At 46.8% G+C, this 25,636-nt stretch overlaps 1 protein-coding gene across 4 annotated transcripts in view; it reads left to right on the forward strand.

Moving 5' to 3' along the window:
* Positions 1-25,636, forward strand: part of hsdl2 (hydroxysteroid dehydrogenase like 2) — a 127,651-nt gene that overhangs the window by 68,578 nt on the left and 33,437 nt on the right. For all 4 annotated transcript variants that reach the window (XM_078214075.1, XM_078214073.1, XM_078214072.1 and 1 more), the window contains one exon: positions 5,336-5,450. In XM_078214075.1, the coding sequence (XP_078070201.1) occupies positions 5,336-5,450 (115 nt within the window). The remainder of the gene's footprint in view (positions 1-5,335; positions 5,451-25,636) is intronic.

The following is a 25,636-nucleotide window of genomic DNA, read 5'->3' on the forward strand; positions in this document are numbered from 1 at the left end:
AATGTGTATTCTGTAACCACCTGTTCCAAGTACAGGCACTTGTGAAGGTCAAACGGGAGGATGAATAACATGGGCGAGAGGGGAGAGTTACTTTTCAAGCTTGTTGATTTAAATATGCTTTTAGATACTAAGGGAACGGAGGGGTATGGGGATAGTGCAGGAAAGTGAAGTTGAAGTGAAGTCATGATCAGATGGAGTGTCAGAGCAGAGTCAAAGGACAGGGTAGCCAATGGCTGCTCTAATTATGTTCCCAGTCCCCATCTTGAAAAGGGGGAGTTAATGGCTATCAGTTTGAGTAGATGGGTGACAAATGTTGATTTGTGTAAAAACTGAATCATGGAAGGGTTCTTAGGCTGGGCGAAGTTGGCTTTATATTTCAATGTGAGTTCAAAGGTGTAACTTGGGGTGTGCCGTTCCGTCTTGTCATGTTGCCATGGTCGCAAAGTGTCAACAGCTGCACCACAAGATGGCGCAGCACAGTGGTTAGCACTGCTGCCTCACAACGCCAGGGACCCGGTTCAATTCCGGCCTTGGCTGACTGTCTGTGTGGAGTTTGCACATTCTCCCCGTGTCTGCGTGGGTTTCCTCCGGCTGCTCCGGTTTCCTTCCACAGTCCGAAGATGTGTGGGTTAGGTGGATTGGCCATGCTAAATTGCCTTTAAGTGTCCCAAGCTGTGTAAATCAAGGGGATTAATGGGGTAGATATGTAGGGTTACAGGAATAGGGCTTGGTTATGATGCTCTGTCAGAGAGTTGGTGCAGACCCGATGGGCTGAATGGCCTCCTTCTGCACTGTAGGGATTCTATGATTCTATAACCGGTATTATTGAGACTGGGAGTGGTTAGGTTGTGGCATTGAGGAGAACCCAAGCTGTGTTTAATGCTCAACATCAATGCTGAAACATGGTTCTTGATGTTGGCTTTGTTGTGATATGTTGGATCTGTGCAAAATGTTTAACTCAGCTCAAAGACTTGGTCCTGGAGTTGCAAAGATGTGTGTGGGTGTTATCTCTTCTGTGCTGAATAGAACAGGGCATGCGTGGGCTGAATGGCCTGTTACTGTGCTGTAAATTCTATGCCGTTCCACCCTTTCCTGACATATGTTTCAAACACCTAAATATGGGTTCCTAAACCTTGGGTCTTGCTCGCCTATGTGATGTGCTGTTATTGTCCTGGGTCAGAAACCCCAGGGTTTATTATGAAGTAAGATCAGACCCCAACTATTTTCTATTTTGGCATTCGTGTGAGGATAGGATGCTTCACTCCAGGCGCGATTCTACTGACATACCGGGGAGCTTTTATCAAAACAAACTTTATTTAACAACACAGTTTAACAATAACAAATGAATTAGCTTAACTTTTAACAATTGAACAATATATAAACTTGACAAGATATAATTCTTAACTGCTAACCTATCACTATGAGTTCCAATCAAGCAATATTCCTCTTATAGGCTTAAACCTCCCTTTTAAAATTAGTTAGCAAAACGCAGGAATACTTGTTTTGACTTAGATTACCAGCCTTGGAGCTTTCAGAAAGCCCCTGGAGAGAGAGACAGAGAGATATTGCTTTCTTCCAGCAGTTCCAGGCAGCAACTGCCCCTCACTTTAAAATGAAAATGAAACTGTTCTGTCCTGCAAGCCTAGCTCCTCCCATTAAACACAAGACTCTGTCCCTGCCAATCAAGCTAATCAAAACTTACATGACTCTGCACACCTCGTCCAAAGTCCCAGGAGAATAACCGTTTAAAAAAGGTCCATTAACTCCACAAAGTAGCACATTCCTAGCTAAAATCAGTTATTATCCTGCCTTCTCAGCATTTGAGCTGCATGTTTTCCTAGACAAATCGACTTTCGTAACAAAGCACTGCCTCTTAAAGCAGCCCCACCTTAAATATAAAATATATCAAAATAGCACAGTGTCATCACAATGGGAGACCAGGCGATGAGAGCCGTGTGTTGGCAAAACTAGAGGTCTGTGTTGTTGGTATACAAACACAGGCTTAGCATAACCTCGATTGCAATGGCACACAGGTCATTGAGTACAATGTCTGCAGTAGTATTCAGATCCTACCAACTTTCACCAACAATTGCATTTTCAATAATGTTGTGTTATAACTTTGCAGTGACAGTGGGAATAATGGACTTGTTCACATGTCCGTCCTCCCTGCGCCACCTTCATTCCCCATCTTCAAAGAGCAGAGAAATGTACTGAAACAACAAGAGCTTGCATTTATATGGCGCCATCATGACTCATCCTGGGGAGCTTCGCCAGAGGGTTTGCAGGAACGCATATAGATTATGTTTGAACTGTTATTTTGATTTCCAGTTTCTGATTATAGACAGCGTTTTGTCGTCAGCAGTGTAGAAAGCACAAGGCCCGTGGGAAGCCAGACCCCCAAACGAGGCCACGACCCTCCTTTTAAGTCATGTTCAAACCTAGGATGTTGTCCGAGGTCTATTCTTGCCAAACAAGACTGAAATGTCATCCCTCCCTCACTGTCAACACGCATGCAGTTTCTGCTCCGACCAGTGACATTGTTCTGGATATCAGCAAATTACTGCGGATGCTGGAATCTGAAACCAAAGAAGAAAATGCTGGAAAATCTCAGCAGGTCTGGCAGCATCTGGAAGGAGAGAAAAGAGCTGACTTTTCAAGTCTTTGTCAAAGCTAAAAGGCACAGAAAGTGGGAGATATTTATACTGCAGGGGGAGGGAATGAAAGATGAGTCATAGCCACAGAAACCAGGGGAAAAGACTGCTAATAGCTGTCCACGGAGAGAATAAAGGGTGTGAATAGCCAAACGACAAAGAAGCTAAAATGAAGATGTTGCGGGGGTGGGGTGGGGAGGGGGGGCGGAATGGATGGTCAGAGGTAAAATTTAGAGAAGGAGAAGCAAAGAGGGAGAAAAGGTAAGGGAAGGGGGATAAAGTAGGGGGAAAGAGTGGGGGAAAAAAGAAGAAAGACAATAAATCATAGAAATCATAGAATCCCTACAGTACGGAAAGAGGCCATTCGGCCCATCGAGTCTGCACCGACCCAGGCTCTACCCCCATATCCCTACATATTTTACCCGCTAATCCCTCTAACCTACGCATCCCAGGACACTAAGGGGCAATTTTAGCATGGCCAATCAACCTAACCCGCACATCTTTGGACTGTGGGAGGAACCCGGAGGAAACCCACGCAGACACGGGGAGAATGTGCAAACTCCACACAGACAGTGACCCGAGCCGGGAATTGAACCCAGGGCCCTGGAGCTGTGAAGCAGCAGTGCTAACCACTGTGCTACCGTGCCGCCCTAAAGTTGAAGTCAAATTCCACCATCTGCCATGGCGGGATTCGAATCCAGGTCCCCAGAGCATTAGCTGAGTTTCTGGATTAATAGTCTAGCGATAATACGACTAAGCCATCACCTCTCCCAATAAAGAAATAAAAAGTAGAGAACAGTAAAACATTAAATAAAATATAATGAAAACAAAGGGGTCGGGGTGGGGTAGAGCAAATCATCTGAAGTTGTTGAATTCAATGTTGAGATCGGAAGGTTGTAATGTGCCTAGCCGGAAGATGAGATGCTGTTCCTCCAGTTTGCGTTGAGCTTCACTGGAACATTGCAGCAGGTCAAGGACAGACATGTGGGCATGGGAGCAGGATCATGTGTTAAAATGGCAGCAACCGGAAGGTCAGGGTCCTGATTGCACACAGACTGAAGGTGCTCAGCAAAGCGATCACCCAGTCTACGCTTGGTCAGATGAGGAGGATCGCAACACCTCCAGACGCTGAAAGATGCCCTCAATAGAACTTGATATGGCGCTCGACTCATCGATCGACAGTTCCGACGCGCCACAGCGAAAAACCGCACTGACCTCTTCAGAAGACAAATATGAGACATGGCGGACAGAGCACCCTTCGTCGTCCAATACTTCCCTGGAGCGGAGAAGCTACGACATCTTCTCCAGAGCCTTCAACATGTCATCGATGAAGACGAACATCTCGCCAAGGCCATCCCCACACCCCCACTACTTGCCTTCAAACAACTGCACAACCTCAAACAGACCATTGTCCGCAGCAAACTACCCAGCCTTCAGGAGAACAGTGACCACGACACCACACAACCCTGCCACAGCAACCTCTGCAAGACGTGCTGGATCATCGACACGGGTGCCATCATCTCATGAGAACACCATCTACCAGGTACACGGTACCTACTCTTGTGACTCGGCCAACGTTGTCTACCTGATACGCTGCAGGAAAGGATGTCCCGAGGCATGGTACATTGGGGAAACCATGCAGACACTGCGACAACGGATGAATGAACACCGCTCGACAATCACCAGGCAGGAGCGTTCCCTTCCTGTCGGGGAACACTTCAGCAGTCACGGGCATTCAGCCTCTGACCTTCGGGTAAGCGTTCTCCAAGGCAGCCTTCACGACACACAACAACGCAGAATCGACGAGCAAAAACTGAGAGCCAAGTTCCACACACATGAGAACGGCCTCAACCAGGATCTTGGGTTCATGTCACACTATCTGTAACCCCCACGACTTGCCTGGGCTTGCAAAATCTCACTAACTGTCCTGGCTTGAGATAATTTACACCTCTCTAACCTGTACTTAACCCTCTCTCCACTGACATTGTCTGTAGCTGTAAAGACTTGATTACCTGTTAAGACTTGATTACCTGTTAAGACTCGCATTCCAACCATTATCTTGTAATTGAGTCTGTGTCTATGTATGCCCTGTTTGTGAACCCAACTCTACACTCACCTGATGAAGGAGCTGCGCTCCGAAAACTTGTGCTACCAAATAAACCTTTTGGACTTTAACCTGGTGTTGTGAGACTTCTTACTGTGCCCACCCCAGTCCAACGCTGGCATCTCCACATCATGGCATTGCTGGGTGGTTTGCTAGGTCATTTCAGAAGGCAATTGAAAGTCAACCACATTGCTGTTGCTCTGGAGTCACATGTAGACCAGACCGGGTAAGGACGGCAGATTTCCTTCCCTAAAGGACAGTAGTGAACCAGATGGGTTTTTCTGACAATCGACAATGGTTTCATGGTCATCAGTAGATTCTTAATTCCAGGATATTTTCTTTATTGAATTCAAATTCCACCATCTGCTGTGGCAGGATTAAAACCCGGATCCCCAGAACATTAGCTGCGTTTCTGGATTAATAATCTAGCGACAATACCACAAGGCCATCTCCTCCCTCTGTTTCTGGGATGCATAGCCCATTGGCAGCCCCAGAAGAGTAGGGCAAAAATTGGTGGGGACAAGCTTTGAGCAATGTCTGAACAGACAATGTGACTGTCCCGTTCTCTTTGTTCCAACAGGCATCGATATTTTGATAAATAACGCTAGTGCCATTAATCTAACTGGTACCTTGGACACACCGATGAAGAAAGTGGACCTCATGATGAGTATCAACAGCAGGGGTACTTACTTAACGTAAGTACAGTCAATATTACACATGCTTAGCTCAATACTTGCAATGGCTGATAATATATATTCTTAGAACGTGCAACATGGTAAGGAATAGATCATATCTCTATATTATGATTGCAGGAAGAGTAATATATTGTGAAGATTACAACAATTTGCATTTATATAGCAACTTTAATGTGGTGAAACATGCCCAGTGCTTCCTGGGAGCTTATCAAACTGAAGTTGAAACTGGCCCACATACGGAGATACATGCGGACAGACGATCAAAAACGATGCTCAAAGCAAGAGATGTGAGGGAGTGTCTACAGGAGAAGGGAAAGGTGGAGAGGTACAGGGAGGGAATTCCAGAGCTTGGGGCCCAATCAGCTGAAGGCAGTGTTGGAACAATGGAAATCAGGGATGCACAAGAGATGGTAACCGGAGGAATTCCAAGGTCTCTTAAGGTTGTAGAACTGCAGAAGATTCATACATAGAATCCTACAGTGCGGAAGGAGGCCATTCGGTTCATCGAGTCTGCACCAACCACAATCCCACCCAGGCCCTATCCCCACAACCCCACATATTCACCCTGCTAATTTAACCTGGTGTTGTGAGACTTCTTACTGTGAATGCCCCTAAGAGTCAATTTAGCATGGCCAATCAACCTAACTCGCACATCTTTGGATGTTACGATGTTGGATGTTAGGTTACGGAGATTGGAAGGGGTGAAGCCATGGCAGACTTTAAAAGTAAGGATGAGAATTGTTAAATATGCCCACAATTTCAGAGCTGCAATATAATTTCTGTGCAAAAAAAAACATTGAGAAAGGATTTATTTAAATTGGAATGGCAGAGTACAAATCACTTTATGCCTCCTTTAACAGAAGGGCAAGGTATCCCATTCTCCGCATGTTTTCAATAATTCTGGCTGGACATTGACTGTGTTTGGGCAGAGAGATCCCTTTCTTCCATCAGTGAAACTCTGGGCCAGTTAGCAGGGATATTCAGGCAGGCAATCTGAGGTTACAAGTCCCTCTTGAAACCCTCCCAGCTTCTTTCACTGCCGGCTGCATTACTGGATAGTTGTGTAACTTGTTTTTGGAACAGGGAGACCTTAACCACGCAAGCTGCAAGGCGTGGGTGGAGAATGAATCTTCAATGACTAATTTCCACACATCTTGAGGCAACAGGCTCTTGAACTGGTTCATGAGAGAAACCATGGATACTGATGCTTGCTTATGCTTGACTTTTTCAAATAAATGTTATCATTGAACAAATGTTTACTGGTAGCAGTCACATACATCTTTGCCTCTACATCTGACTGTACTACAGTCTTCAACTGATTAATGCTGCACTCAGGTTAGCCACATTCTATCCATGATCGCCTGTTCTGAGCGGTAGGTTGCCATTTGGGGAGGGAGTGGCGTAGAGGTATTGTCACTAGACTGAGGGCAGGATCTGGGAACCCGGGTTCGAGTCCCAAATGACAGATGGTGAAATTTGAATTCAGTAAAAAAAATCTGGAATTAAAAGTCTTAACGATGACAATGAAACCATTGTTGTAAAAAAAATCCATCTGGTTCACTGATGTCCTTTAGGGAAGGAAATTTGATGTCCTTATCTGGTGTGGTCTACATGTGACTCCAGACCCACAGCAATGTGGTTGACTCTTAAATGCCCTCTGAAATGGAGGGCAATTAGGGATGGGCAATAAATGCTGACCCAGCCAGCGACGCCCACATCCCGTAAATGAATTTAAAAAACATTCTTGGTTTTAGGTTTAGAATCATGTCTTGTAACGGCAGGTCACTGCATCGAGGATTTTTAAAATACCTTTCCTGGGATGTGGGCTTCGCTGGCTAGGCCCAGCATTCATTGTCCATCTCTAATTGTCCTCGAGAAAGTGATGGTGAGCTGCCTTAAACCGCTGCAGTCCATGTGGTGTAAGTACACCCACAGTGCTGTTAGAGAGGGAGCCTATGGATTTTGACCCAGTACGCCTAACCAGCACGTCTTTCAGACTGTGGGAGGAAACCGGAGCACCCGGAGGAAACCCATGCAGACATGGGGAGAATGTGCAGACTCCACACAGACAGTGACCCAAGCCGGGAATTGAACCCGGGTCTCTGGCGCTGTGAGGCAGCAGTGCTAACCACCGTGCCACCCTGATCATAGAATCATAGAATCCCTCCAGTGCAGAAGGAGGCCATTCAGCTCATCAAACCTGTACCGACAACAATCCCACCCAGGCCCTATTCCTGTAACCCCACGTATTAACCCACTAATCCCCCTGACACTAATGGGCAATTTAGCACGGCCAATCCACCTAACCTGCACATCTTTGGAGTGTGGGAGGAAACCGGAGCACCCGGAGGAAACCCATGCAGACACGGGGAGAACATGCAAACTCCGCACAGACAATCGCCCAAGACCGGAATTGAACCTGGGTCCCTGGTGCTGTGAGGCAGCAGTGCTACTGTGCTGCCTTGGATAAGCACTCAACAAGGCCTAGTAGTCTACGGACCAAGTGCTGCTAAACGGGATTAGTATAGATTGGTATTTGATGGTTGACATAGACATGGCAGGGTGAAGGGCCCGTTTCTGTGCGGTATGACTTTACGACTAACTCTCACCTATTTACACTTAAGCTACCCCCCTTTCTCTAGAGGTAGGCCACAGATGGAGTATCAGTTAGTGGAAGAACACAAACTTTCCTAAACTCTGGCCTTGGGCTGTTATTAATTAAAAGTAAACATTTTTTCCGGGGACATGAGTCAAATCAGATTTCACTTGGGTTTTTTTTGCTGCTTTGAATTGAAAAATAATAAATTGATAATTCGCCTCCTGGGTTCCAAATTTCTCCATGACCTCCCCCTCCCAATCTCTAATCCTCATTAACCCCTTTGTGTCCCTTAAATTCCGGCCTCTTGTGTAATCCTGATGTGCATCACTCCACCATTGCCCAAACTCGAGAATTCATCCCCTAAATCGCATTGTCTCTTTCTTTTAAGACATTCCTCAGAACTTACCTCTTTGACTGCACTTTTGGCTTCCTAATATCTCCTAATGTGGCTCGGTGTCAAATTTAGTTTGATAATTGATGCTGTGAAGCACCTTGTGATGTTTTAATGCATTGAAGATGCTATCTAAATGCAAGTTGTTATACTTTGTTAGCTCCATTAGTAAGACTAAACCTCTCTGGCAGCAGTGTCCACAGGCGTGTCTTTCTTACAAAAAAATCTCAGCAGGAAGCTTGACGGGTCTTGAAAAGAGATGGCTGTGTGACTCCATTAACTCCATTAGTAACACTAAACGTGGATCAGCATCAGTAACCATAACCAGCGTGAAGTCTTTAGGCATTCCTCTTGATCTGAATAAACCCAGGATAATTGAAGAGCAGCAGAAAGGATAGCGGAATTTGTGTGACAGCCCATTGCCCACTTCCCCCACTTCTCCACGCTGCAAAGACCGGAGGACTTCAGTCGAAGTTTCACTGGCTTTTGTTCAGCAAAGACTGAAGTGGTCTTCAGTAAGGCTTCAACGCAACAAGCCTTTAGTAATAAGTCCTCAACTCTAACCCACTCACAGGCACGGCACGATGGCACAGTGGTTAGCACTGCAGCCTCACAGCTCCAGAGACCTGGGTTCAATTTTGCACATTCTCCCCATGTCTGCGTGGGTTTCCTCCGGGTGCTCCAGTTTCCTCCCACAGTCCAAAGGTGTGCAGGTTAGGTTGATTGGCCGTGCTAAATTGCCCCTTGTGTCAGAGGGATTAGCAGGGTAAATATGTGGGGTTACGGGAATAGGGCGTGGGTGGTATTGTGGTCGGTGGAGACTCAATGGGCCAAATGGCCTCCTTCTGCACTGTAAGATTCTGTGATTCAATGAAGAGAATTTTAAAGCAGAGACAGATTCTATGAGCTCATTTGAAGTACATTCACCAATCTGCGAATAGAACAAAGCCACGATCATCATGATCGGCCTCCACGATCATCCTCAACACCGGTGCCCCACAAGGCTGTGGCCAAATTCCCCTCCAACTCGATTTTCAAGTTTGCTGACGACACCACTGCAGTGGGTCAGATCTCAAACAATGACGAGACAGAGTACAGGAATGAGATAGAGAATCTGGTGAACTGGTGCAGCAACAATAATCTCTCCCTCAATGTCAACAAAATGAAGGAGCTTGTCATTGACTTCAGGTAGCGTAGAGGAGAACATGCCCCTGTCCACATCAACAGAGACCAAGTCGAAAGGGTCGAGAGCTTCAAGTTTTCAAGTGTCCAGATCACCAATAACCTGTCCTGGTCCCTCCATGCCAACATTATAGTTAAGAACAACACCTCTACTTTTTCCAAAGACTGAGGAAATTTGGCATGTCAACTTAAGACTCTCACTAACTTTTACAGATGCACCATAGAAAGCATTCTTTCTGATTGTATCACAGCTTGGTATGGCTCCTGCTCTGCCCAAGACCGCAAGGAACTTCAAAAGGTCGTGAATGTAGCCCAGTCCATCATGCAAATCAGTCTCCCATCCATTGACTCTGTCTACACTTCCCGCTGCCTCGGCAAAGCAGCCAGCATAATTAAGGATCCCATGCACCCCGGACATTCTCTCTTCCTACCTTCTTCCGTTGGGAAAAAGATACAAAAGTCTACAGCCACGTACCAACCGACTCGAACAGCCTTCCCTGCTGCCCTCAGACTTTTGAACAGACCTACCTCGCACTAAGTTGATCTTTCTCTACACCCTAGCTATGACTGTAGCACTACATTCTGCACTCGCTCCAATCCTTCTCTATGAATGGTATGCTTTGTCTGTATAGCGCGCAAGAAACAATGCGTTTAATTGCATGTTAATACATGTGACGATAATAAATCAAATCAAAGTTTCTGAGGAATGTGCAGGAGGGCTCAATCCCAGTGATGGGTTTTATTACTGCAGAGGTTTACTGGGGCTACAGCCCTTCAGGATTATTTCCACCAAACGCAACGTGACTCAAAAGCAATCGAGGCCTCGAAGAAACATACCTGAAGTGTTGAGAAATGCCGATCTCTTGCCACTGATTCACAAAATCCTCCGTTCAAATCTCAATCCAGGGCCTAAGGACAAAAATCTGGGCTGACCCTCCAGTGCAGTACTGAGAGAGTGCTGAACTGCCAGAGGCACCATCTTTCAGATGGGATGTTAAACCAAGGCCCCTACCTTCCTGTTTGGGTGAATGTTAAAGTCCCATGGTCGCTATTTCAAAGAAGAGGGCGGCACAGTGGTTAGCACTGCTGCCTCACAGCGCCAGAGACCAGGGTTCGATTCCCGACTTGGGTCACTGTCTGTGTGGAGTTTGCACGTTCTCCCCGTGTCTGCGTGGGTTTCCTCCGGGTGCTCCGGTTTCCTCCCACAGTCCAAAGATATGTGGGTTAGGTGGATTGGCTACGCTAAATTACCCCTTAGTGTCAGAGGGACTAGCTAGGGTAAATGCATGGGGTTATCGGGATAGGGCCTGGGTGGGACTGTGGTCGGTGCAGACTCGATGGGCCGAATGACCTCCTTCTGCACTGTAGGGATTCTACAAGAGCTGGTGAGTCCTCCCCGGTGTCCAGGCCAACATCTATTCCTCAATCAACATCACAAGAGAAACCAGACTATCTGGTCGTTCTCACATTGTGGGATCTTGATGTGCATGACTTGGCTGCTGCATTTCCTAAATTACAACAGCAACTACACTTAAATTCATTGGTGCTTTGAGAAGTCCTGTTCTTGTGAAAAGTGCTACCTAAATGCGAGTTTCTTTCATTTTTATCTTTCCCCCAATCAGTCTCCGTATTGTCAATCAGGAACTGAAGGCTTTCTCAGTCGAAATTCATCCTGTCCATTTTTATTTAAATCCTGGCGTGACTTTCTATTCAACCACCTTTAACAATGGTTGATTGGCCATGCTAAATTGCCCTTAGTGTCGGGGATTAGCAGGGTAAATACTTGGGGTTACGGAGATGGAGCCTGGTTGCGAATGTTGTCGATGCAGACTCGATGGGCCAAATGACCTCCATCTGCACTGTATGGATTCGATGACTGTTTACCCACTTAGCTCATTGCATAACAGGAAAACCACTTGGTCGACGTGTGCAGAGAAGGTTAAAATTTAAAGTTAAGTTTATTTATTAGTGTCACAAGTAGGCTTACATTAACACTGCAATGAAGTTACTGTGAAAAAACCCGAGTCGCCACACTCCGGCGCCTGTTCGGGTACACTGAGGGAGAATTTAGCATGGCCAATGCACCCTAACCAGCACATCTTTCGGACTGTGGGAGGAAATCAGAGCACCCGGAGGAAACCCACGCAGACACGGGGAGAATGTGCAAACTCCACACAGACAGCAACCAAGGCCAGAATCAAATCCGGGTCGACAAACTCTGCGATGGACATAAAATATCCCAGAACGTTATTGTGAAGAAGAGCGCGGCGGGGGGGAGGGAGGTCCTCCCTGGTCTCGGGGGCCTTTTCATCCCTTAGCCAACATCACTCTTGGAAAAGAGCGATTATAAAACTCTTCAAAGTAATGTGAGGTTGTGAAAGGTGATATTTAAATGCAAGTCTTTTTATCCTGAAGAAACACCATGAATAGCTCAAAGCTTAAGATTTCTCAAGTTGCTGGAGTAAATTTTTGCGGCAGAAATGAAACTGCATCAGCGATTGAGCGGCTCCAGATAAAGCCAACCCTTAGAGAGACTTCTCTTCAAAAGGTCCCTACAGAGGGCAGGGGTCATTTCTCAAATGCTGCTTTCGGTGCATTGAAGACAGAGTTAGCAAGGTTCTCTCATTCCCCCACTGCTGCAAGAGCCAAGCGTTGGAATGTGTTTTCAAGATGCTGCAAGTGCTGTACGACAGCGAGAGCCACCTTGTCGATGCATGTCTCAACAATGGTGCAAATTCCACCCTGAAGCCAGGGCAACTCTTCCTGGTATCACTGCTGAATCAGGAGTCAAATAGATATCTGGCCTGTCGCAGGCACTACGCCAAGTGGCTGGTCTGATTTACAGCGCCAGGATCCCAGGTTCGATTCGCCGGCTTGGTTCACTGTCTGTGCGGAGTTTGCACGTTCTCCCCGTGTCTGTGTGGGTTTCCTCCGGGTGCTCCGGTTTCCTCCCACAGTCCAAAGCTGTACGGGTTAGGTGCATTGGCCTTGCTAAATTGCCCTTTAGTGTCCCGGGGTACATAGGTTAGAGGGATTAGTGGGGTTACGGGGATGGGGCTCAAAATTGCCCCCCCTATTTTACTTCATTTTCGGTGCATTGATAGACCTGAGGAGGCTGCGCCTATAACTTCTCAACCTGTGTTCCTTATTGGTGAAGTTCTGATTTGGATGTGTGTTTTCATTACATTTACCTGAATAACTTTACAGTTAAAAAACAGACTTTCTTCCCATTAGTCTGAGGGCAGCACGGTGGCACAGTGGTTAGCACTGCTGCCTCACAGTGCCAGAGACCTGGGTTCGATTTCCAGCTTGGTTCACTGTCTGTGCGCAGTCTGCACGTTCTCCCCTATGTCTGTGTGGGTTTCCTCCGGGTGCTCCGGTTTCCTCCCACAGTCCGAAAGACGTGCTGGCTAGGTGCATTGGCCTTGCTAAATTCTCCCTCAGTGTACCCGAACAGGCGCCAGAGTGGGATTTTCACGTAACTGCATTGCAGGGTTAATGTAAGCCGACTTGTGACTAATAAATAAAACTTAAATCCACTATTGGCCCACACAGCTGCCTGGGCGCTAATATCTTCTCCCAGTGAAAGTCGGTTTGAGTAAAATGTGCTGAACAGTTGTGATGATTGTCCCTTTAAGGGAAGCAACTACAGCCTGTTTCGTAATCTCCCTCCCCCCACACAGCTCTAGTGGTTTCCCTTAAAGGGACAATCACCCAAGGGCACGGCAGCTGAGGATGTGGAAAACCCGAGCACGGCTTTTAAAAGCACAGCTGGAATTCCTGCAGGCAAAATGTTGGAGTCAGCTGGAGGCGTTCGGTGAAATGGTAAATGGAAGACAGACAAAAAAATCCACAGGGTGTGTGGGTGCACACGTGCTCCTCAACCCCCCCTAGTGTCTGCTTCTGAGTCTGTGTCCCCGGAAGTATTTTTACTGCGTGATCACATTTTGTGTGAGGGAAGTCCAGAGTTGCATTTTCATTGGCCAGTGAAAGTTCCTGCCAGGATTTATGTCAGCAAGACTTTGAACTGAAGTCTAGAATGAATAGATCCTTTATTTAAGTGATGGTGCGTGTAACAGTGGAAGTGGCTAAGGCTCTGATGGCGTATAAATCTGTTTCCTCCATCTCGTTTGGTATAATTCCATTACTTAGCACCACCCCGGCAGGAAAGAACAGCCTGTAAAATAAAAATAATGGTCGTGAGTGATTTAAAACAGTAAAGTTAACAAACTGGAAATTCAAATAGTGCTTGGGGGAGCATTATCAAACATAATTTGGCACCGGGTGATGTGCAAGGCTTGGCCTTGGATGTGAGTTTTGAGCAATGACTTCGAAGGAGTGAGAGGCAGAGAGGTTTAGGGAGGGAATCTGGAACTCGGAGCCTGAGGCAAAGTGCTGAAGGTGTGGCTTCCAATGGTGGAACGGTTACAATCAGATCACAGAGACCTGGCTTGGACTAAGGCTCAGGAAGCATGAAGTCATATCCCACTGTGCCAGCCGGGGAAATTGAAGCTCAATTGGGGAGGCGATGACCTAGTGGCGTTATCGCTGGACTATTAATCCAGAAACTCAGCTAATGTTCTGGGGACCCGGGTTCGAATCCCGCCACGGCAGATGGTGGAATTTGAATTCAATAAAAAAATTTGGAATTAAGAATCTACTGATGACCATGAAACCATTGTCAATTGTTGGAAAAACCCATCTGGTTCACCAATGTCCTTTAGGGAAGGAAATCTGCCGTCCTTACTTGGTCTGGCCTACATGTGACTCCAGAGCCACAGCAAGGTGTTTGACTCTCAAAAGCCCTCTGAAATGGCCTAGCAAGCCACTCAGTTCAAGGGCGACGAGGGATGGGCAATAAATGCTGGTCCAGCCAGCGACGCCTATATCCCACGAATGAATACAAAATTCCCATGCTGACTTTGCAAATCAGAGGCCATGGTTGGAGAATTCATTTCTTGGTGTTTTCCCATGTCAGCACTTCTAGAATGTTTTTATAGAATTCATAGAATCCTACAGTGCAGAAGGAGGCCATTTGGCCCATCGAGACTGCACTGACAACAATCCCACCCAGGCCCTATCCCCGTAACCCCATATATTTACCCCTCTAATCCACGCATCCTGGGACACTAAGGAGGAATTTAGCATGGCCAATCAACCTAACCCACACATCTTTGGACTGTGGGAGGAAACCGGGGCACCCGGAGGAAACCCACGCAGACACGAGGAGGAAACCCACACAGACAGTGACCCAAGCAGGGAATCAAACCCAGGTCCCTGGCACTGTGAGGCAGCAGTGCTAACCACTGTGCCACCGTGCCGCCCCTAATGGAGCTTTTTAAAATTATGAAACGGTGTGATAGAGTGGGCAGAAAGAGAGAATCTTTCCTCTTGTGGGCAAGAGCATTACCAGAGGCAATCAATGAAAGATAGGCACTGAGAAATCCATTAGGGAATTTGGAAGAAACGTCTTTGCCCAAGGCGTGGTGAAGATGTGAAACTCGCTACCACAGGGAGTGGTTGAAGTGAATGGTATGGATGCATTTAAGTGGCAAACTAGAAGATCAAATAAGGGGAAGGGAATAGAAGGTTACAATGATAGATTCAGATGAAGAAAGGTGGGAGGAAGCTCCAGTGGAGCATAAACACAGCATGGGCTGGCAGGGCCGAATGGCCTGTGCCATATATTCTATGCCATATATCCTGTTTATCCCAACGTAATGAATCAATTTATTTTTTCAATGATCGGTGCGGTTCTGGCCTCCCGTGTGTAGCCAATTTTCACCGCTGCTCCAAGACTCCTCGATGCCGCACTGGATTAAATGCTGCTCGGACCCCTGAACTTTGGAATTCCCCCCGAACCCTTCCGCCCCGCTTTCCTCTTGTGTTATCCTTAAACCCCACCTCATTGCATTTGTTTGTGATGCCATATCCTCATATCCCCTTACGTGGCTCCATGTCAAATTTAATCTACTCACGCTCCTCTGAAGCACCGAGGGACATTATACAAGTTTTACTATGTTAAAGGCGCTGTATAAAGTGCAAAATTGTTGCTTAGGTAGTGTTGCACCTCTGAATGATGCATAGAAACTCAAAGCAGGAGTAGGCCATTCGGCCCTTCAAGCCTGCCCCACCATTCATCTTGATCATGGCTGATCATTGAATTCAATATCCCTCAACCCCTCTTACCCCCATATCCCTTGATCCCTTTAGCCCCCAGAGCTTTATCTAATTTCTCCTTGAAATCACACAACGTTTTGGCCTCGACTACTTTCTGTGGTCGTGAATTCCACACATTCGCCACCCTTCTGGGTGAAGGAATTTCTCCTCACCTCACTCCTAAAAGGTTTACCTTTTATCCCCAAACTATGACCCCTAGTTCTGGACTCCCCCCACCATCGGGAACATTCTTTCTGAATCTATCCTGACTAACCCTGTTAGAATTTTAGAAGTTTCTATGAGATCCCCTCTCACTCATCTGCGCTCCAGAATATCCCTGAGCCAAGGAGGGAACGCACAAAGTCTAACCCTTTTGTTTTGAAAATGCTGAAGTCTAATCATCCAATCCTAAAAGTTTGGGGTGAGGATATGGCTATTTAAACATCAATTTGAAAAAAAAATTATTGAAAGACATTCTCTTTAACAAAGGCATGGTAATGTTCCACGTATGTTGTGTATCAACTTGATCTTGGTCGTCCCTCCCGAGCCCTGGAGCTATCGTCAGGAGTTTCCCAAGCTTTGCCAGACTTGTTTCCTCCCATTGCTCTTCTTCGTTTCCTGAGGAAAAAGTGATTATTCCATTAAATTGAAATTGCTGATGGGAAGAGGAGGAGAAAGTGCGATTCCGACTGATCTGAGAGCAGAGGGTCATGTTTGTCTTCTGTATTTTTCGAGACTGGATTTCTTTTCACGTTCAGCTTTTTATTTTTGTCGCAAGAAAGAAATATATCATGCTGGGGAAGTGATGCCCAGGAGAGGTATTCCCAGATTTTGAAGTTGCAGGATTGAAATGAGGCGGGGCTGGCCACCCACTCAACAAATTCGTCCAGTAACTCTGAGCAGAGCGATTAATTGGTTTTGAAATGACTCTCGGATTGTTATTATTGTTGGCTGAATTCCAGAGGTGAGGTCAGAGTGACTGCTCTTCACATCAAGACAGCGGTTGACTGAGTGTGGCATCAAGGAATCAAAGTCAATGGGAATCTGGGGAAATCTCTCCGCTGGTTGGAGTCGTACCTGGTACAAAGGAAGATGGTTCTGGTTGTTGGAGATCAATCATCTCCGCTCCAGGATTATCCCTGCAGGAGTTCCTCGGGGTACTGTCCTAGGCCTAACCATCTTCAATTGCTTCATCAATGACCTTGCTTTCATCATAAGGTTAAAAGTAGGGATGTTCGCTGATGATTGGACAATGCTCAGCACCATTCGCGACTCCTGAGATGGTTAAAAATGCAGCGAAATTTGGCCAGAAGTCTGGCTCGCGCTCACACTCTCGTTCTCACATTAGCACTTTTGTACTCACTCTTTTACTCTCGCTCTCACGCTCTTGCTCTTTTGCGCTCGTACTCACCCTCGTGCTAGAGGACACGGATTAGAGGTTTTGAGCGTGTTTTGCGGGGGGAATGTGAGGAAGAACATTTTTACACAGCGAGTGGTGGTGACCTGGAACCCGTTGCCCATGAGGGTGGTGGAACTGAGATAATGAACTATTCCAGTGGGAAATTGGATGGGCAAATGAGGGAACTAAAACTTATAGGGTCGGAGACTAGGACTATCAGGATTGCTCTGCAGAGAGCTAGCATAGACTCAATGGGTTAAATGGCCTCCTCCTGTGCCGGAATGACTTTGCAAAGTCAAATGAACTGAAAACACTTGCTGTTGAAATCGCAAACATTTTGAATAGTGTTGATGAACAGAGGTCTCTGGATGGCTATCCCTACTATTCCTCATCAACACACTGCCAATTGGCGACATTATCTGAAAGAATGGGTTCCCATGAATGCCAGTGATACCCTGTTTTCTCTCTCTGCATTACCGCCTCTCAATATTGCAGTGCCTGTGAATCATCAGTCCCACTTGTCCACCATCTAGTTGTGGGTCAGCTTCCTTTTCCTCAAAAGTGTTACAGAGTCATTATAGCACAGAAGGAGGCCGTCAAATCCATGCCGGCTCTCTGTCGAGCAATCCAGTCAGTACCGCTCCCCCATTCTATCCCCATAGCCCTGCAAGGTTATTTGCTTCAAGTGCCCATCCCATTTCCTTTTGGAATTACTGAGCTTCTACCCACCTTGTAGGCAGCGAGATCCAGTTCATTAGCACTCGCTCTGTGTAAAGAAACAAAGTTTCCCCCATACACCTCCCAAAACCATCAATCTGGGTCCCCCAGTCATATATCATCAGTGGATGAACAAAGAACAAAGAAAATTACAGCACAGGAACAGGCCCTTCGGCCCTCCAAGCCTGCACCGACCATGCTGCCCGACTTAACTAAAACCCCCTACCCTTCCGGGGACCATATCCCTCTATTCCCATCTCATTCATGTACTTGTCAAGACGCCCCTTAAAAGTCACTACCGTATCCGCTTCCACTACCTCCCCCGGCAATGAGTTCCAGGCACCCACTACTCTCTGTGGAAAACATCTGCCTCGTACATCTCTTTTAAACCTTGCCCCTCGCACCTTAAACCGATGTCCCCTAGTAATTGATTCTTCCACCCTAGAAAAAGCTTCTGACTATCCACTCTGTCCACGCCTCTCATAATCTTGTAGACTTCTATCAGGTCTCCCCTCAACCTCTGTCATTCCAGTGAGAACAAACCAAGTTTCTCCAACCTCTCCTCATAGCTAATGCCCTCTATACCAGGCAACACCCTGGTAAATCTTTCCTGCACCCTCTCCAAAGCCTCCACATCCTTCTGGTAGTGTGGCGACCAGAATTGAACACTATATTCCAAGTGCGGCCTAACTAAGGTTCTATAAAACTGCAACATGACTTGCCAATTTTTAAACTCAATACCCCAGCCGATGAAGGCAAGCATGCCGTATGCCTTCCTGACTACCTTCTCCACCTGCGTTGCCACTTTCAGTGACCTGTGTACCTGTACACCCAGACTCCTTTACCTATCAATACTACTAAGGGTTCTGCCATTTACTGTATATTTCCTATCTGTATTAGATCTTCCAAAATGCATTACCTCACACTTGTCCGGATTAAACTCCATCTGCCATCTCTCCGCCCAAGTCTCCAACTGATCCAATCAGGTGGATTGGCCATGCTAAATTGCCCCTTGGTGTCAGGGGGACTAGCTAGGGTAGATACAAGGAGTTCTGGGGATAGGGTCTGGGTGGAATTGTGGTCGGTGCAAACTCGATGGGCCAAATGGCCTCCTTCTGCACTGTAGGATTCTATGATTCTATGTTCTATATCCTGCTGTATCCTCTGACGGTCCTCATCGCTATCTGCAAATCCACCAACCTTTTGTGTCGTCCGCAAACTTACTAATCAATCCAGTTACATTTTCCTCCAAATCATTTATGTATATATATTACAAACAGCAAAGGTCCCAGCACTGATTCCTGAGGAACACCACTTGTCACAGCCCTCCATTCAGAAACGCACCTTTCCACTGCTACCCTCTGTCTTCTTTGACCGAGCCAGTTTTGTATCCACCTTGCCAGCTAATCTCTGATCCCATGCGACTTCACCTTCTGCACCAGTCTGCCATGAGGGACCTTGTCAAAGGCCTTATTGAAGTCCATGTAGACAACATCCACTGCTCTACTCTCATCAATCATCTTCGTCACTTCCTTGAAAAACTTGATCAAGTTCGTGAGACACGACCCCCCATTCATAAAACCATGTTGCCTCTCACTAATACTTCCACTTATTTCCAAGTAGGAATAAATCCTGTCTCAAAGAATCCTCTCCAATAATTTCCCTACCACTGATGTAAGGCTCACCGGCTTGTAGTTACCTGGATTATTCTTGCTACCCTTCTTCAACAAAGGAACAACATTGGCTATTCTCCAATCCTCTGGGACCTCCCCTGGAGCCAGTGAGGATACAAAGATTTCTCTCAAGGCCCCAGCAATTTCCTCCCTTGCCTCTCTCAGTATTCTGGGGTATATCCCATCAGGACCTGGGGACTTGTCTACCTTAATGTTTTTCAAGAACCCCAATACCTCCTCCTTTTTGATCTCAACATGACTCAAACTATCTACACATCCTTTCCCAGACTCATCCACCAAGACCTTCTCGTTGGTGAATACTGACAGGATGGGAGTAGCTTTTCTTTCATGATCGTGTCCAAGCCTGTCATAGTCTTGTACACCTTGAATAAATCTCCGCTCAATCTCCCTTCGCTTCAGGGACAACAACCCCAGCTTCTCCAACTCAAACCTTGCAATTAAAATTCCTCATCCCTGGAATCATTCTCGTCAATCTCCTCTGCACCTTCTCGAGAACACTCGTGTCCTTCTGAAAGTGTGGATTTTCAGAACTCAACGCAATTCTCCACTTAAACTTTGGAAAATCTGAAGCCATTGTCTTCTGGTCTTTGCCAAGACTGTGTTTGACCCATATTGTTCATAATCTTTGCATCCATACAGTACAGAAGGAGGCCATTCGGCCCATCGAGTCTGTACCGACCACAATTGAAATTGAACCCGGGTCCCTGGTATTGTGAGGCAGCAGTGCTAGCCACTGTGCCACCGTGCCGCACCAACTTAATGTAAGGTAGGTCCATTCAAAAGTCTGATGGCAGCAGGGAAGAAGCTGTTCATGAGTTGGTTGGTACGTGACCTCAGACTTTTGTATCTTTTTCCCGATGGAAGAAGGTGGAAGAGAGAATGTCCGGGGTATGTGGGCTCCTTGATTATGCTGGCTGCTTTTCCTAGGCAGCGGGAAGTGTAGACAGAGACAATTGATGGGAGGCTGGTTTCTGTGATGGACTGGGCTTCGTTCACGAACCTTTGTAGTTTCTTGTGGTCTTGGGCAGAGCAGGAGCCATACCAAACTATGGTACATCCAGAAAGGATGCTTTCTATGGTGCACCTGTAAAAAGTTGGTGAGAGTTGTAGCGGACATGCCAAATTTCTTATCCTCCTGAGAAAGTAGAGGCGTTGGTGGGCTTTCTTAACTATAGTGTCAGCATGGAGGGACCAGGACAGGTTGTTGGTGATCTGAACACCTTGAAACCTGAAGTAGAGGCATTGATGTAGGGTCATGGTTTGTGAACAAGCCTGATTGCAATCTTGCGGCTCACTGAGATGAAGGAGGGCCACACATGCGGCCCACTCACTAGCCTGGGTTACCCATCACTTTATTAATCTGATATGAGGAGCCAAATGCTGCAAGCATTGGCAAGAACATAGCAGCACAGAGAACAGCGCCGCACCGGCAGTTAGATGTAGATTGTAATCTAAGTGATGAGGTTAGAGAATGCAGCAGTGGCTGGTGACGCTAGTAACTGTACTAATTGGAGCATGGTTGGGTTTTTGGTTTGTACGTTGTTAGGCAAACTATTCTCCCCATGAATGCACGCTGACGCACTTTTACCAAACCATGCTTATCTGGTTGTTCCATTTTCTCAATTTCAGCATTTTCTTACTTCTTGTTAACCGAGCACAATAAATGTCGGTTTCTATAGCGTGCACTTGACTTTGCAATGTAGATGAGGTGCTGCAGCCACTGTCTTCAAATGGTTGTACTTCACTTTGTTCTGAACTCTGTTCTTTGATGTGCTAACACCCATGTATCGAACATGAATCATTAATTCTTCGGTGTTACAGATTGTGGGAAGAGAGTGATGACCAAAGTGTGTGCACGCACGTGTGGGCGTGTATGTGCACATGTGTATGTGCATTGTATTCCTGGAGACAGCAGGACTGACGTTATAAAGCAGAGGTGGATCCCCCCCTCTGAGAACCAACACTGAGACACCCAAAGAGGAGTCCCTCGCCCTATAATCTGTAAAAAGTGTGTGTGAAGTGGTGTGACCTGCTCTTCAGCAACTTCTAGTGGTTAAATACAAAATCCTGGCACTTGCTCTAAAGTCAACATGTAACAATTTATTTATCTAACTAACAGTGAGCAAATTAACTAAACTATTAACAAACCGAATAAATCCCTTCTATTAACTATTCCCGAATTATCAAGATTCGAATGGAATGCTGTTCAAGTAAGTTCCCACTCATTAACAAAAATAGAATTTAGTCACTCTCTAAATTACAACCAGGTTTTGTATCTTCCAGAATATTCTGGGCTTTCTCTGTTGATTCTTCTGTCTGGAACTTCTTTCTCCTTTGGTATCTTTGCTATCCAGATGGTGCTTTCTCTAAGACATAGATGAAGCTATGAGAGCCAGCGATTCTCTCTTTCTCTCAAGAGCTGTTAGCTCTGGCAGGAGGCAGTTGCTCTATCCCTTTGTCCCACTTGCCTCTTTTATACCCGTGATGACATATCAATATTTCTCACAATAGGATTGGTCCTAGGTTGTCAAAACCATCAGATTTAAATTTAATAGGTTTTTAGTATCTAAGTGCTTGATTCAAATTGATTGGCTAAATTCAAAAGCCTGTTGTTTTGGTAAAAACTGCTGCTTGGCCTTTCGATACTAATGTTTCAGTCTGGCCTCTCTGTGTACTTGCATTTTAAATCTCTAAGCACAGAAAAAGCACCACCTTTTAACGAGACCACACAATGCTCCCCCCCCCCCCCCCCCCGAGCATTTTACAATTACACAAACACCAAATTCTAACTTTCTACCTCCTAATATACAATTACTCGACTCAACTTCGCAAACTGAGGCCTAAAGTGTTGGAAGACTTGCATTGGATTTTGGCCAGGTGGACAGTGAGATAGCTGGAGGTAGCATGAGCTGCCTTGGATAAGAGAAAATGAGCCAGAATTCCTGAGGTGTCATCTCCTTCAGCCCAAGAACCCTCTGAGATCTTGGCATTCCTCCAATTCAGGCCTCTCTGCACTTCCCTGATTTCCATTGGCGTCTATGCCTTCAGCTGTCTGGCCCTACACTCAGCCCTGGAACACCTGGATGACAAAGACACCTATGTCAGATGCCTATTTCTTGACTACCAGCTCGGCCTTCAACGCCATTCTTCCTACAAAACTCAGCCCCTTGCTGTACTCCTTGTACACTTATAACTGTGTGACCAAATTCTGCCCCAACTCCATATCAAGTTTGTTGATGACAACACCTCAAACAACGATGAGATGGAGTACAGGAAAGAGACAAAGAATCTGGTGAACTGGTGCGATGACAATAATCTCTCCCTCAATGTCAGTAAAATGAAGGAGATAGTCATCGACTTCAGGAAACTTTGTGGAGTACATGACCCTGCCTACATCAACGGTGATGAAGTGGAAATGGTCGAGAGTTTCAGGGTTCTAGGTTTTCAAATCACCATCAACCTGTCCTGGTCCCTCCATGCCGATGCCATAGTTAAGAAAGCCCACCAACGCCTCTATTTTCTCAGGAGGCGAAGGAAATTTGGCATGTCAGCTACAACTTTCACCAATTTTTGCAGATGCACCATAGAAAGCATTCTTGGTATGGCTCCTGCTCTGTCCAAGAACGCAAGAAAGTATGAAGGGTTATGAACGTAGTCCAGTCCATCACGCAAGTCAGCCTCCCATCCGTTAACTCCGTCCACACTTCCCGCTGCCTCGGAAAAGCAGCCAGCATAATCAAGGACCCCACGCACCCTGGACATTCTCTCTTCCACCTTCTGTCAGGAAACAGATACAAAAGTCTGAGAACACGTACCACCCGACTCGAGAACAGCTTCTCCCCTGCTGTCTTCAGACTTTTGAATGGACCTGCCATTTATTATGTTGATCTTTCTCTACACTCTAGCTATGACTGTAACACTACATTCTGCACTCCTTTCCTTCTCTATGAACGGTATGCTTTGTCTGTATAGCGTGCAAGAAACAGTACTTTTCACTGGTGACATGTGGGGCGGCACGGTGGCACAGTGGTTAGCACTGCTCCTCACAGCGCCAGGGACCTGTGTTCGATTCCCGGCTTGGGTCACTTTCTGTGTGGAGTCTGCACATTCTCCCCGTGTCTGCGTGGGTTTCCTTCGGGTGCTCCTGTTTCCTCCCATAGTCTGAAAGACGTGCTGGTTAGGTGCATTGGCCAAGCTAAATCCTCCCTCAGTGTTCCTGAACAGGCGCCAGAGTGTGGCAACTAGGGGATTTTGACAGTAACTTCATTGCAGCGTTAATGTAAGCCGACTTGTGGCACTAATAAATAAACTTTAAATCAAATCACTAAGCTCCGGAATTCCCTCCCTCACCCTCACCCACAATCTCCCTCAGCCTCACCCACAATCTCCCTCAGCCTCACCCACAATCTCCCTCAGCCTCACCCACAATCTCCCTCAGCCCTCACCCACAATCTCCCTCAGCCTCACCCACAATCTCCCTCAGCCTCACCCACAATCTCCCTCAGCCTCACCCACAATCTCCCTCAGCCTCACCCACAATCTCCCTCAGCCTCACCCACAATCTCCCTCAGCCTCACCCACAATCTCCCTCAGCCTCACCCACAATCTCCCTCAGCCTCACCCACAATCTCCCTCAGCCTCACCCACAATCTCCCTCAGCCTCACCCACAATCTCCCTCAGCCTCACCCACAATCTCCCTCAGCCTCACCCACAATCTCCCTCAGCCTGCCCACAATCTCCCTCAGCCTCACCCACAATCTCCCTCAGCCTCACCCACAATCTCCCTCAGCCTCACCCACAATCTCCCTCAGCCTCACCCACAATCTCCCTCAGCCTCACCCACAATCTCCCTCAGCCTCACCCACAATCTCCCTCAGCCTCACCCACAATCTCCCTCAGCCTCCCCACAATCTCCCTCAGCCTCACCCACAATCTCCCTCAGCCTCACCCACAATCTCCCTCAGCCTCACCCACAATCTCCCTCAGCCTCACCCACAATCTCCCTCAGCCTCACCCACAATCTCCCTCCTCCTTCAACACTCAATGTCATTGGCCAAGTGTTTGGCCAGTTACCTTAAAATCTGCTGATGTTGCTGAATGTCACATTGTGTTAACCGATGTCCCATACAGCACATTCCAGATGTTTTAGTACAGGAAAAATGCTTCGTAAACGCCAGTTGTTGCTCGGTGATCTGTCTGCAAAGGCAAGTGTTCAACCGTTGGATGGTGGACTGGTTTGTTTGGGGCGCAATATATAGTGGATCATTTGGAGGACAAATCTACAGCTGAATAATGGGACAGAAGTTGACATGCATGGAGCAGATCTGTTGACCTGTGGCATCTTGCCCTTCTTGTGGCTGAGAAATTAATGACTTAGTTACGGCAACGCGAAGAAAAATTGCGTTTGTGTCGGGAAGCACAGTGGTCAATGTGTGCACAGCAAGGTCCCACAAACAGCAAAAGTGTTACTGACCAGATCATCCAGATTCTTTCCCTGGGGTGGCACAGTGGTTAGCACTGCTGCCTCACAGCGCCAGGGACCCAGGTTCAATTCTGGTCTTGGGTGACTGTCTGTGTGGAATTTGCACATTCTCCCCGTGTCTACGTGGGTTTCCTCCCACAGTCCAAAGGTGTGTGGGTTAGGTTGATTGGCCATGCTCAATTGATTCTAGTGCCACGGGGATTAGCAGGGTAAATATGTGGGGATTTGGAGATACAGTCTGGGTGGGATTGTAGTCGGTGCAGACTTAATGGGCCGAATGGCCTCCTTCTCCCTTGGTAGGACTAATTTAAATGTGGATTACAGGGTCAAAGGTAGGGTTCTGAAGACTGTGGAGGAACAGAGAGATCTTGGGGTCCATATCCACAGATCTCTAAAGGTTGCCACTCAAGTGGATAGAGCTGTGAAGAAGGCCTATAGTGTGTTAGCTTTTATTAACAGGGGGTTGGAGTTTAAGAGCCGTGGGGTTATGCTGCAACTGTACAGGACCTTGGTGAGACCACATTTGGAATATTGTGTGCAGTTCTGGTCACCTCACTATAAG

The sequence above is a fragment of the Mustelus asterias genome, chromosome 6, assembly GCF_964213995.1.
Source record: "Mustelus asterias chromosome 6, sMusAst1.hap1.1, whole genome shotgun sequence".
Classification (NCBI taxonomy): Eukaryota; Metazoa; Chordata; class Chondrichthyes; order Carcharhiniformes; family Triakidae; genus Mustelus; species Mustelus asterias.